The following is a 13187-nucleotide window of genomic DNA, read 5'->3' on the forward strand; positions in this document are numbered from 1 at the left end:
GATACGATACGTTTTAAAAGTCTCACATACCATCTTCTGTGCCGTTTTTTTTCACAACAGCAACATAATGTACAGCGCTGTATTTGAGCCACAGAGAAAAAAAATAAGCACACAGTGAAAAGGTGTATTTTGTGATTAAAGTTGACATTTCGGCTTTAATCTCGAAATGTCTACTTTAACCTCGTAGTTTACTTTATCATTAAAGCAAATTACTTTTGAGCCCCTGAAATGAAGGGATTATGTTTAAAAAAATGCTTTAGTTGCCTCACATTTTTATGTAATCGTTTTGTTCACCCCAATGAATTAAAGCTGAAAGTCTGCACTTCAACTGCATCTGAGTTGTTTCATTTAAAATTCATTGTGGTAATGTACAGAACCAAAATCAGAAAAAAGTTGTCTCTGTCCAAATATTTATGGACCTACTGTATACTGTATAATGTGTGTACTATATATATATATATATATATATATATATATATATATATACAGTATATATACTGTATATATATATATTTGTGTGTATGTATGTATATGTGTATATGTAAATATTTGCCACATGGTTTAGACACTGAAATGTTTATTCTCTATGATGAACACAACATATCAAATAGAGTCTGTGGCCGTAGTGATGCGAGCAGCTTTTTAAATAATACACATCAAGTAGCAGCAAATATAAATATCATTGTAAAAATCCTTAACACTTTTATTTATTTTATAATTGCATTTCACAAAAGAAGATACATTTTCCTTAAATTTATATAATGTAATAATATATATATATATTTAATATGACCTATAAGAAGAATGAATGCTGTTTTTGCACTGTAAATGTCAGTCTGTAAAGTAGATAACAAAACCATTTTAAGGTAAATTTATATTAGTGCTACATCCAAAAAACTGTCACTTTCTAATGTAAGTAATAATGAAGATGATGAAAAAGCTTTCTTTCCTGGCTTAGTGTTTGGCGTTTATGAGACAAAGAGAGGGTGTGCCAGCAGGTGGCAGCATTGAGCCTAAATACAATGCACAAAGAGTTTGGAATTTTACAGTAAAAAATTCAGATGACTGAAATGTACAGTGGAGCATACGTCAAAGTAAATGTGTAAATCTGAGCATTTAAAAAGCAAGGGAATTCAACACCTTTGACAAATGATTTGTACAAACAATATGTTAACTTAAAGACTTTTTTTTTTTTTTTTTTTTACCACTGGTACAGCTGACTCTTTTGGGAGGAACAAACACAGGAATACAAGGCGACACTGAAATAAATGAACAGTGCAACTGGAGAAGTCTGAACTGAACAAGTTCCCAATAAGAAGTGCTGGGGCCTCTACTTCTGAAGTGCAGCAAAGACTGTAAAGATTTAGTGACATAATGTTGTGAGAATTTCTGTCATTTAAGTAACATTTCATCCGGTCCATGGAGGAAAAAAAAATCTCTTTTGGCCTCTGGCAATGATAATGGGATGCCTGGGAAGAATGAGTATACAAAAGAGCCCCATATATTGTTTATAGCAAAAAAACTTAAAGAAAAATGTGGGATTGCATTTCCTCGGAGGCTATAAAAGTTTTTGCTACTGGATTCCAACATCCTCCACGTTTCCACGTTTATTGGTAGCAGTGGGGTGAACCCATCAAACAGAGTTTAAGACTGCGTCCTGTTTGTTTAAGTCTTTCCAGTCCTTGTTTCTCGACTGCTGAAATCCGTTTGAAATGACAGTGTCAGGTCACAGATGAACAAGATCACAGTGTCTTACAAGTCTATGGTGTCGCTACTGACACTCAGTTCATCAATCTGTCGGCAGACGTTCATAAACTCCGCTTGAAGGGCTAAATCTCGTTCTTCTGGCTCATTTAGTGATTCCCTTGAAACTGAACCCAGTGACTGATAATGTCTTTGAACTGGAGCAAACTGGTTCAGACTTGTTTGGGAAACGTTTCTTGGCATTCTGTTGCTGCTGAGGGATGAATAGCCTGTCCTGCTTGGACTCGAGCAGAGGACCAATGAGGATCCATTGAGAGAGAGTTTATAAAGGGAGCTGCCACTGCTTCCACGCCATTGCTCAGTAGAAGAGGTTGCATCTAACGTGTCAGAACTTAAGATGGACTCTTTCAGAGCTGGGGCCGTGTCCATCTCGATGCAAGAAGAAGTCCTGTAAAGGCCAGAGTCTGCAGCATTCTCCTTGAAATCTCTTTTCTCTGCCTTGGTTTGAACGTTGAGGGACAAATTGCTTGAGCTGTAAAGTTTTGAGTTTTGAAAGAGGCTTTCCGGAATAAGCGCTTCACTGAATAGAGCCTCATCGATGCTGCGTCTCAGGTTTATTGGTGAGGGAGGATGGAGGTCTGCTGTGGAGTCACTGTCCATCTGCATACTTGTGAAGGAGGATGAGCACGATCCTTTTTTGGGGTTAATGTTCAGCTCCAAATCCTTTAATGTTAAGCACCTCGTACTGTGGTACAGAAGGTCAAGACCTTCAAGACTGCTGAGATGGTTTTCCACAAGCGTATACAAGGGAAGGCATTCTATTTCACTTCGGGCTATTGTATCACAGATTACAAGCTTTTCCTGTTGCGAAGAAGACCACTGATAGTTGTTTGGTAGTATAGGTGATTTCATTGTGACGTGGTTGTGAGGCAGACAGAAAATGCTGGGCCAGCAGCTCTGCTGGGGAACATCCTTAGAGCAGAAGAGTGGATACATTACAATAAACACTAAGGTGAGGCCCATGCCCACCTCACAGATCCTACAGCTCAGGTGGAAAGCCCACCAGGGCCATGGATGGAATACTTCGATGCCTCCAAACCCCAAAGCATGCAGCATTGCATAGAGTTGGAGGGCGGCAGAGAATAAGGCAAACATGGACGAAAACACTGCTGTCATAGCAGCTCTGTCCCAGTCCTTTGCATCAGCGAAAGGGCATCTGTTGTATCTTTCTATGGGTGGGGAGGTGTTGTTTAGGTGGTAGATGTGCTTGGCGTCTGCTCTTACGTAGCAATAGAAGATGAAGTACGCCAGAGACATGAGAGACATTAAGACTACAAACACTCCTTGGGATACAAAAAAGAGACATGGGAGATGGCTGAGCACTTGAACAAGCACAATGGAGCCCAAGGAAGCCGAAAAGTGAAAGAAGACTAAAACAGCTAAGAAACATGGATGCTGAAATATGGAGTAAGACAGCTGCATTCTCGATCGCATGGAGAGAAGTAAAAACACCACACCAAATGAAGATGTCAGGCATGGAAATGGAACTTCATAGAGGAGCAGTAGTACGGAGGAGGGCAGCTTGTCCTGATGGTTGTAGGCATCATAGAACAAGGAGAATGCTCTACTGGATCCCACAATTATCAGAAATATATTGACGATCATGAAAAAGATGCTTCCTGATGGACATTTGAACGGAAGAAGCAGGAGACTGAGGGCTGCGAGGAATGAAATAACAACATAAAGGGATCCTATTCCATAAATGTGGACCTCCCATGCAATACCCCAAACTGCCATGGCAGTGTTCCAGTCTGCATGGAGAGGGATAAACATGGGGGCAGGCAACATGTAGAAAGGAGTGAAGCTGTCGTTCTCCGGATAGTCCAGTTCTGGACTGATGCTGGTTAAAATGCTCTTCGAGTTTGTCGTTGGATGCCCATCTATTACCGCTTTACCAAAGTCTTCATCTGCGAAACAACAGAGAGAAAGGAAAAAAAAAGTTGTGAAAAGCGCACTAATGGTCAGGTCAGACACAACGTCTACTTTGTCAATAAGGTCATTTGAACAGATATACTGTATGTGGTTAAACACTAAATGACGTTCTTGAGAGTGCCAATACTCTTAATAATGCATACTGCAGAAATTCGCTTTGTTGAAACACATTGAAGTGTGGCCCACCACTTGCAAACCATTGGCCTTCAGGTTACATAGAAGCTCTCGCATCTTGCTGAGCAGTGAATGGAGACCCCTCGCTGATCCGCAGACAGGACAGTTTCTAAGTTACAAGTGGCATGTTTCATGTGTGCGACGTGAGGTTGGCAACTGTTACAAGTGGCAATAAGGAATGACAGTTTAATTTGGGCTAATCAGACCTATCTGTTAACACCTAGCATCAGTGATGCTAAACCACCCATCCACTTTTAAACACAGTTATTGTCATGGGGAACCAGAATCAATCCCACCATAAAGTTCACTGACTTCTGTAATGGTACTCGCTTTGTATAATAAGCTAAAGTGTGCCCTTATATTATGAAACTATTTTTTTTTTCTATTTCTGGTGCACATATTTATAATTTTATTGCTTTGTTTGCTTGCCCTTTCTTATCAACATCACTTTGTTCTTCCCCACCCAGTCCCTGAGGACAGTGGCACTGTTAGTTTTTCCAATACACGTATGGTGTTTGATTATAATCTAAGCGTCCATCTTTCCAATGTGTGTGTGTGTGTGTGTGTGTGTGAATGTGTGCCCCGCAACGGACTGGCAGCCCAGACACAGCTGATCCTGCCTTACCCAGTTTTGGGCCTTCAAAGAAAACAAGAACCGGAATGAATGGATAATATGTGTTTGTTAAAGGATAAGCATAATATTTTTCAAGTTGAATTCATTTCTTCACAAACATGGTATATATGCATTTGCCATGTGCAATTTTCTTCTAAAGTTAAGCTTTTCTATAAATGTAAAAAATTACCTAACTACACTGACACTTTACAATGGAGGCTAATCAGGCATGGGGTACTACCAGAAAATAAAATCCTAAAACTAAGACAGTAAATCCTCTTTCAGTTTCGATAAAAGAAAACATGCCTTCTGTGTTTCCAACGCATGTTTGAAACAAGAAAAGGGATCTGGAAATAATAATTTCCTCGCATATTCCTGGTATAGCTTTTCTTGTGGTAAAAAATGTCAGTGGCCTCCACCTGTTAAACCATTCCTGTTATGGGGGTCGTCTCGTCGTTGCCCCGCTACTGCACCTGTTGTTAATGTCATTAACACCAAAGCAGCTGCTACTTAACTGACCAGATCAACAACCCAGAAGTTTCATTGACTTGATGCTATACTCCGATTAAAAAGTGTTCCTTTAATTTTTTTGAGCAGTATATATCGTGTATATATAGCTCTGTTTACTAACATAATTGATCACTGATGTTATAATCAATGCAGCCAGAAAAGAGAACGCGCACATGTGTCTCGTGTCTGATGCAGTGGTGACACATTTTTTCTTTTTAAATTTTTTCTCAGTTTTCAAATGAGTCATTCCAGGCATGGTGGTGCATATGCATAGCCGCATGTACAGTAAGGCAGCTGCATGATCTGAGTCCTAGTGGGAGTAGTTTATTTGGTTTTTTTTTTCCCTTTCCTTCATACTGTAAATGTCTTCACTTATCTGTGTGTGTGTGTAGGTCAGCAGGGTGTTCCACTTGCTGAAACTGCAGGATCTTATCTTAAGTGAGTTAAACTGCCATGTGTGCTTTTCTTTAAGTAAAGCCTACAGTACATCACACTTGAGGTTCAAAACATATACCTGCCGTCCATGGATCAAACAATATATGTGTCTGTTGTTTGTTTGCACAGTCTGAGATTAAATGAAGACCAATTTTTTGGATTTCATAAATACAAGTAAGACCAATATTTTAAGACTCAAAAAGAGACATGGCAGAGAAATAGAGGATGTTAGGTCACGCTATATCTATTAATTTATGTTTATTTAATTTATTTCTGTTTATTATATGAAAATAACAGGAATAGATTTATTTTGATAAAGAAAAAGTTGTTATTAAACCGATTTACTTACACTGTGTGATTTTCTTTTCTCTTAAAAGATTCTGCTGTATGAGGAATGTCTATGTATTGTGGCAGCCGGCTGGGGGTGGTACCCAGCCGGGACGCCCAGGAAGACCGGAGGAGGGCCTGCGCCTCCTCCAGACCACGAGGGGGCGTCCACCCTGGTTGTGTTGGGGGCCACGGGTACAGGGTTTGCATGTTCTCCCCATGTCTGCTCTGGTTTCCTCTCACTGTTCAAACAAATGCAGCTTAGCTGAACTGACAATGCTAAATTAGCCCCAAAGTGTGTGTTTGGTGTGCGTGTTCGCCCAGCGATGGACTGGTGCCCTGTCTAGGGCCTATGCTAGCTGGGATAGGCTCCAGCCAAACACCCTGATTTGGATAAGCAGGTTAGAAAATGACATGACCGTGTCTTTAGCTGAAATTTGAAAACTTGAGTGAAACATTTCCTAGGCTGCAGCACTCATGTATTTCAAATGTTAAATTAAATCCAGGGGGTTTATAAAGCTGACTATAAAGCAGTTGTGGCACACGGCTGGGGGTGGTACTCAGCCGGGACACCCAAAAGGCTGCTGTTGGGACCACGGGTACAGAGCTTTGAAGCTCAACCCTGTAGGGGCCCATGGTCACCGCCAGGGGGCGCCCCAATGCCTGGAGAGCCCTGGACCTCAGCACTTCCGCCACACCAGGAAATGCTGGGGGGAAGAGGAGCAGGGACACCCGGAGTGCTTCCGGGGATGCAGCCGGCACTTCCGCCACACTGGGGCGTGTCGGTGGGAGATTGCTGGAGCACATCCGGGTGCTCATAAAAGGGGCTGCCACCCTTTCACAGGATGGCTGGAATCGGGTGGAAGATGGATGAGGTCTGGAGGGAGAGACAGGAGGCGGCCTGAAGAAGAGAGGCATTGTGTGGTTTGGCCTGGACTTTGGGGGAGTTTGGGGTTGTGTGGCACTTGTGTAAATAGTTGTGGACTGTAAATGACTGTGTGTTGGGTGACAAAATGATGTCTGCCTGTCTGTGTCCGGGCTGTTCCCCACAGTATCCAGTTCAACTTCTTTAAGATGGCAAAGCAGGACAGTGGTCAGGAATGGAATGGAAACTCTTGTGGAAGTGAGTGAAAGCAGGCGAAAATGGGACAGAATGGATTTTGTAGGGAATGAGACCAAGAGGTTATCCTGGCCACCTCTACCTCAAGGTTCATTTTGCTTGCTCCAAATTGTTCATTTGTGGCCCATTCCAGACTTATCTTGAGTAACCCAATAAGGACTTAAATTCACCAGACCATTGCTGTTTGTAATGCAGACTCTCAATAGAACTTGCTCTCATTTTCAAGTGAAACAAAGTTACTTTCCCATGATGCTCTTTGGATACCTACAGTTACAGGAGTTCATTCTTCCTTGCAGCCAATACTCACCCACAGTGGTTTATAGAGGTGCTCATTTCTCAAAATGTAGAGCTTGTCCTGGTCAGTGCACCTTTTGCACCCATTTTTCGTCCTCATAACATTAGACATCTCAGAAAAATTGCTAGTTGGAAAGAATATAAAATAATCCAATCCATCTAGTTCTTGTTAAATGCTATCAACTTTCATCACGTTCATCCAAAGATAAACAGAATTTACACTCTAAACATACTGTATGAGCTCATCTGGACTACATACACGGCACAAGGGATTTGCAAACAGAGAACAGGACAGCAAGCTGGCAAAGGTTTGTGTTCCCTCAGAACTTCCTGTGTCTTTCCACTTGTCGGATCAAGCAACATAAAGTTGCCTGTGAGATTAACAACTTGACCAAAACTGCAGCCATTTAAAATGGAAGAGATAATTTGATGGGAAGAATTATAAAAACAGATTGTCCTTTATTAGGATTACGGCTGCACTTTCTGTACTGCGCCACCAACGTTGACCTGTTGTTCACCCTCTACTATTGAGCTTTACATTTAGTGTCTGACATCATAAAGAAGCCCTTAAAGCTCACTCACTGAAATCAGATATCAATCTCAGTAAATCCTCCTTGCCACTGCATAAGAAGGTCATGTCTCATATCTAAAGCTAAATGTGTGTTTGGATAGATAGATAGATAGATAGATAGATAGATAGATAGATAGATAGATAGATAGATAGATAGATAGATAGATAGATAGATAGATAGATAGATAGATAGATAGATAGATAGATAGATAGATAGATAGATAGATAGATAGATAGATAGATAGATACTTTACTAATCCCAAGGGGAAATTCACATACTCCAGCAGCAGCATACTGATACAAAAAACAATATTAAAGAGTAATAAAAATGCAGGTAAAAACAGACAATAACTTTGAATAATGTTAACGTTTACCCCCCCCCAGGTGGAACTGAAGAGTCGCATAGTTTGGGGGAGGAACGATCTCCTCAGTCTGTCAGTGGAGCAGGACAGTGACAGCAGTCTGTCGCTGAAGCTGCTCTTCTGTCTGGAGATGATACTATTTAGTGGATGCAGTGGATTCTTCATGATTGATAGGAGCCTGCTGAGTATACAAATCCACACTGTTGGACTTATCTCAGCCAAACTTTGGACAGATTTCCCATTTTTATAGGGGACAACCACAGGCTATGTTTCATTCCAAAATCTGGTTGGTGTCCCCATCCCGAGCAGTGCCGGGTACTCCTGCTTGTCACCTGTGTGCTAAATTAGACTCATCCCAAGATGTATTTTAGTTTTTGTGAAAATATTGACAGACATTTTTGAGTATGCCAGAAAAAACATGCAAACAGATGCCAAGTTAGCCTTATTTAGAGTGTGAAAAGAGGACAAAGTTCATTGCATCAACAGTAGCTGAAAGTGGAAACTATCGCCCTTGTTTCTTTGTTTATATTCCTGCATTAGCAGCTATCATTGCAATCAATATGCACACTGATGGCAATATACCAAAGAACTGCTGCAATCATGAGCTTGACTTTGAATGTTTAACTACTATTTACTTTTCTTAAAAATTTCACTTTGTACTTAGTGTTTTAAGTTTATGCTATAAATGTTCTGCATATCTTAGTAGTGAAGGAATTGGTTTGGTTGTCAATTTGGCTTTGCTGCTTGCTCCAATTGTAAAAAATATAACGCAAACAACTGGAGGTCTATATAATAAAAGTGGTTTGTCTGAAAAAAAAACCATAATTTTTGAGTCAGCTGGGCTTGTAGGCTCATGCTATTGGTTCCTGAAACAAACATTCAAAACCAGTTTATATTGGACAAACTGACTTTGAAAAGGTAACCACTCGTTCACGTATTCATTTTTTAAATCCAATAAATTCATTACAGGATCGCCGATAGAAGAGCCTTCTCTGGCAGCAGAACAAGAAATAACTCTAGATGGGATGCCAGACCCTCACAAGACACCCTTACACCCAGACCCATAGTCAAATAAGATGCTTGTGCTAACTTAAAATGTGAGTACACAGTTTTACTGCCTTCACAAAAAAAAGTAGCAGAATCTACAGGTCAGGTCAGGTTGGGGAGTATGCACTGGTACCACATGACAAAACTTATCAGGATCCTGGTTGGCAACCCCCCAGGCAGACACGCGGTCCAGTCCCACTCTCGAGGAATGACCCTCTATCTGTCGCAGTCAGGTGTTACGTGGGTGACCCCTTGGCGTCAAGCCACTTGAGTCCTCAATAATGAAGATCCTGCGAGTTGGATCACCCTCTGGGAAACGCGTGACATGGCCGTAGTGCCGTAAATGTTTCTGCCTCACAATGTGCCTCATTTGGGACTCCAAGAGCAACCGCTTATTCGACACAAAGTCAAACTAATGGTACCCAAGGATTTTCCGGAGAGACACAGTACCAAAGGAGTCTAGTCTTCATTTCAGGTCACTGGATAGCGTCCATGTCTCGCAACCATATAGCAAGACAGGAAGCACCAGGCCGCTAAAGACTTGAACCTTCATCCTTTGTATAGATATCAGGAGCGCCACACAGAGACCTCATGATGCCCCCATGCTCTCCCAGTCCACCTACTCACATCATAGGAAGAGAGTCACCAGAGACATGAATGTCACTGCCAAAGTCAACACTCTCGCCACAAACAGACACACTGCTGATGGCTGTGCCCAAGAGGTCATTAAAGGCCTAGATCTTGACCGAATCTACAATTGATGCTAAATAATAATATAATGAACTGACATTTCATTCATGTATAATCTGCATTTGTTTTTCAGCTTTGGAGCAAAGTGAAGTAGTGAGCCCATGGTTTCCTCCTTTTTCCTCCAGTATTTGGCATCTTTGCAGAGAACTGCAGATGTTTAAAATACTTGAGCAGCATTGCAAGGACCCAATGCCTAGCTGAGAAGAAGGCTTTGTTCCTTTCCGCTACTCTCTAAGTGCTACTGCCATAACATTCTACACCAATTAAAGAGTTCAGTGTAAATTCAAGTGGCCTCGTCTTTATTTCTTCCATGATACCCTCCTACTATGTAAAATATCATTTGACATCTCAGATCCTAGAGGGTCTTTCTAATTTTTTATTAGGTTATTGTGAATCCTTAGTACAGATTCAAATCCATTTAGCAATTTTAAAAGTGTTCCTATGCTGTGAAGTGGTGGCAAATCTCACTGAGCAATAGTGGCTGTAGTTGGTAGCACCTCTTAGAGGTTTAGACTGCTAATTCTTAATTAATCAAACTAATTAACTAACTAAATATATATGTACACTGTAAGAAGCTGTCCTCAGGTCCTTCTCCTCCTTCAGCACTTGGCACCTTGCGTTCTAGTAGAAACCTGACTAGGCCAAGATTAATAAACTTGTAATCTGTGACCTAATATCTCAGACTGATATCATCTAACTGGTACCATGGTGGATTTTAACTCTTGCCAGGTTGTTTTTATGGTCCCTCAGTTTTCCTCCTTCATCCCAAACAAGTGCAAATTTAGAATAATGCCGACTTTGAATTGAGGCTCACGTGCAGACATTTGTGAGTGTGTTTCAGCGATGGACCAGCACTCTATTACACCTAACGCTCAATCCTACTGGCTGCATGAAACCAGAAAACAACTTTACATATTGAATGGATGGATAGATCTTATTTAGGATCATATTAGGATCTATTTAGGAAGTGTGCCACTTGACAGCAAGGCTGTTACTTTGATTATCATGTCTGACTCACTTTGTAACTGAGAACATGTCACTACCTCTGAAAGGAAAAATTATATATACAGTACTTTATTAGGTATTCCAGGTAATTACTGCAGAGTACGATGAGCCACAATTACATTTTTGAGCATCTTACAGTTCCAGCAGCAGAAACTGAGCTTTGTCCAACTATGCAGCTCCATTCCAGCCTTGATTCATCTGGTTTTGGTGTAACCTCATCTCCCTGTTCTTAGCTGACAGCAGTTAATCCCAGTGTGGCCCTCTGTGGTTACAATCAATTCACTTTAAGGTCTGGTGCACTGTGAGTGTCCAGAGATGCCCTTCTGCACATCACTCTCTTGTTAAGAGCAGTGATTGTAGCACTAGCTTGAACAAATCTCCTCTGACCTTTCTCATGACAGAACTGTCTCGCACTTGGCGGTTTTCATTTATTGCTCCATTCGCCATAAACCCCACAAAGTATAGTGCCTCACATAGTGCATGGGCTACCACGTCTGGCATTAACAATCAAATCTCAGTAACTGTTGCTTTCATCATATGTCTTGGCCATCATAGCGTTTGGTGGAACAACATGTAAAAGTATTCATAATGTCTGCAGGCTCCATGAGATTTGTCATTTGGAGGAGTAACTGGTTAACGTTTTTTACCTTAAAAAGTAGCCACTGCTTGTTGTATATATTGTAATGTTTCTAAACTCGTTTGGAACCTCCTTCACCCCCCCAACCCCCCAATGGGACGACATGCCGCAGCGCGATTGCTGTGTCTATAGAAGACAGTTTATCTGTTGCCAGGGCAACCATGGGCTCCCAACACGGAAGCGGCTCGCAGCAGATCCGAGTCGATCCCGGTCACGCATAAGCGCTTGCTGTCGACGGGCGGTGCAAGGAACATTATAAATGCAGAGAACATGATTACTTGGCCATTAACCTGGACCCAACCCTACCAGATTGCCGTGTCTGTATGTTTGAGAGTGGTAGATCCCGCTACAATACATAACCGTGCTGTTCCCGTTTCAAACTGAATAAAGCTGGTTTTGCTAAAGGACTATTTCGGGGTGCAAGACAGGGATTCACACGACACAATATGAAAGCAGTTGTACCACGGATCTGTAGTTTGTGCTGCCGCAACGTAACTGTTATTCGAAAAGGCCAAGGAGATGAATCTGCTCCAAAACCTTTAAAGACTGGAGCAATCTTTTACAAAGTAATTCAGAAAATCGATGAGTACGTCATTAAGCGTTTAAAATACTGCTTCCTTTATTAAATCTCCCTTGTAAGCCACCACATTTTATTTATGTTTGCTTTTCTCCAGAACATCTTTGGAAGGCTGTTGATGTTAATCATCTTCCTCTTTTATTTATATGTCAAGTGGAGGGGGTGTGGGTTTATGTTTGCTTTGGATTTCAGTGCCAGCTCTCTTAATCTGTTGAGATAACACTCTTATCGGTAAAGTTTACTAAAGGGAATTTGTTTTGACTTTTATGCATATGACTATGTTGTAGCGTAGAAATAATAATAATAATAATAATAATAATAATAATAATAATAATAATGCTACAACAAGCTCACCTACCCATTTGTTTTAACTAAATTAGTGACACTCTGAGGTGGAACTCTCTCAGTTCAGGACAACCATGGACTAATCCCTGGAACTTTTTACTGGGAAACGTATCCATCAGCATGGAAGAAAATCATACAAGCCCCATAAGAGTGTAGTGCCCCTACTATACAACATAAATATTTTAAGTTATTTAAGAGCACAACACATTATAATTGAACAGTTTTTGATAATAAGTGCAGTGGAGGACTTTTTAGACGCATTTGTCAAGTAAATTCTAAACTAATGTAGTGGTGTATCATCTTTGAGAGGGGGCCCTCTTATTTGGATACTTTTTAATTAATTATTTACTGTCCAACAGACCCCCGTGACCTTGTAGTTAGGATATAGCGGGTTGGATAGTGGATGGATGGATGGATGTCCAGAAAATCCATATTTATGCATGATTTATAACTGAGGACGACTCCCTGACTGAAATGTTGAAAACCTTACTTGGCGTACTAAAATCTCATGGTATTTTCATGCATTTCCAGATCAGAGCTCTGTTTTCAGAATGTAGGAATTTAAAAAACACACAGTGGTTGCTCTGTTTAGTATATCACAAGAAAAATGGTCACTAATAGATACAATTGTCGCATCCCAGACAAATCCCTTGTATGCATTCAGAGAGCAGTTCTACATGAGCGGGTTCTAGCTGGCAGATTTAAAGAAGTGCTTGGCAGCATG

At 41.0% G+C, this 13187-nt stretch overlaps 1 protein-coding gene across 3 annotated transcripts in view; it reads right to left on the reverse strand.

Annotated features, from left to right (window-relative positions):
• Positions 1-1645: 1645 nt before the first annotated feature.
• Positions 1646-13187, reverse strand: part of prrt4b (proline rich transmembrane protein 4b) — a 113958-nt gene continuing 102416 nt past the window's right edge. For all 3 annotated transcript variants that reach the window (XM_051930232.1, XM_051930235.1, XM_028814807.2), the window contains one exon: positions 1646-3671. In XM_051930232.1, coding sequence (XP_051786192.1) covers positions 1753-3671 — 1919 coding nt within the window. In that variant the 3' untranslated portion in view covers positions 1646-1752. The remainder of the gene's footprint in view (positions 3672-13187) is intronic.

The sequence above is a fragment of the Erpetoichthys calabaricus genome, chromosome 1 (assembly GCF_900747795.2).
Source record: "Erpetoichthys calabaricus chromosome 1, fErpCal1.3, whole genome shotgun sequence".
Taxonomy (NCBI): Eukaryota; Metazoa; Chordata; class Cladistia; order Polypteriformes; family Polypteridae; genus Erpetoichthys; species Erpetoichthys calabaricus.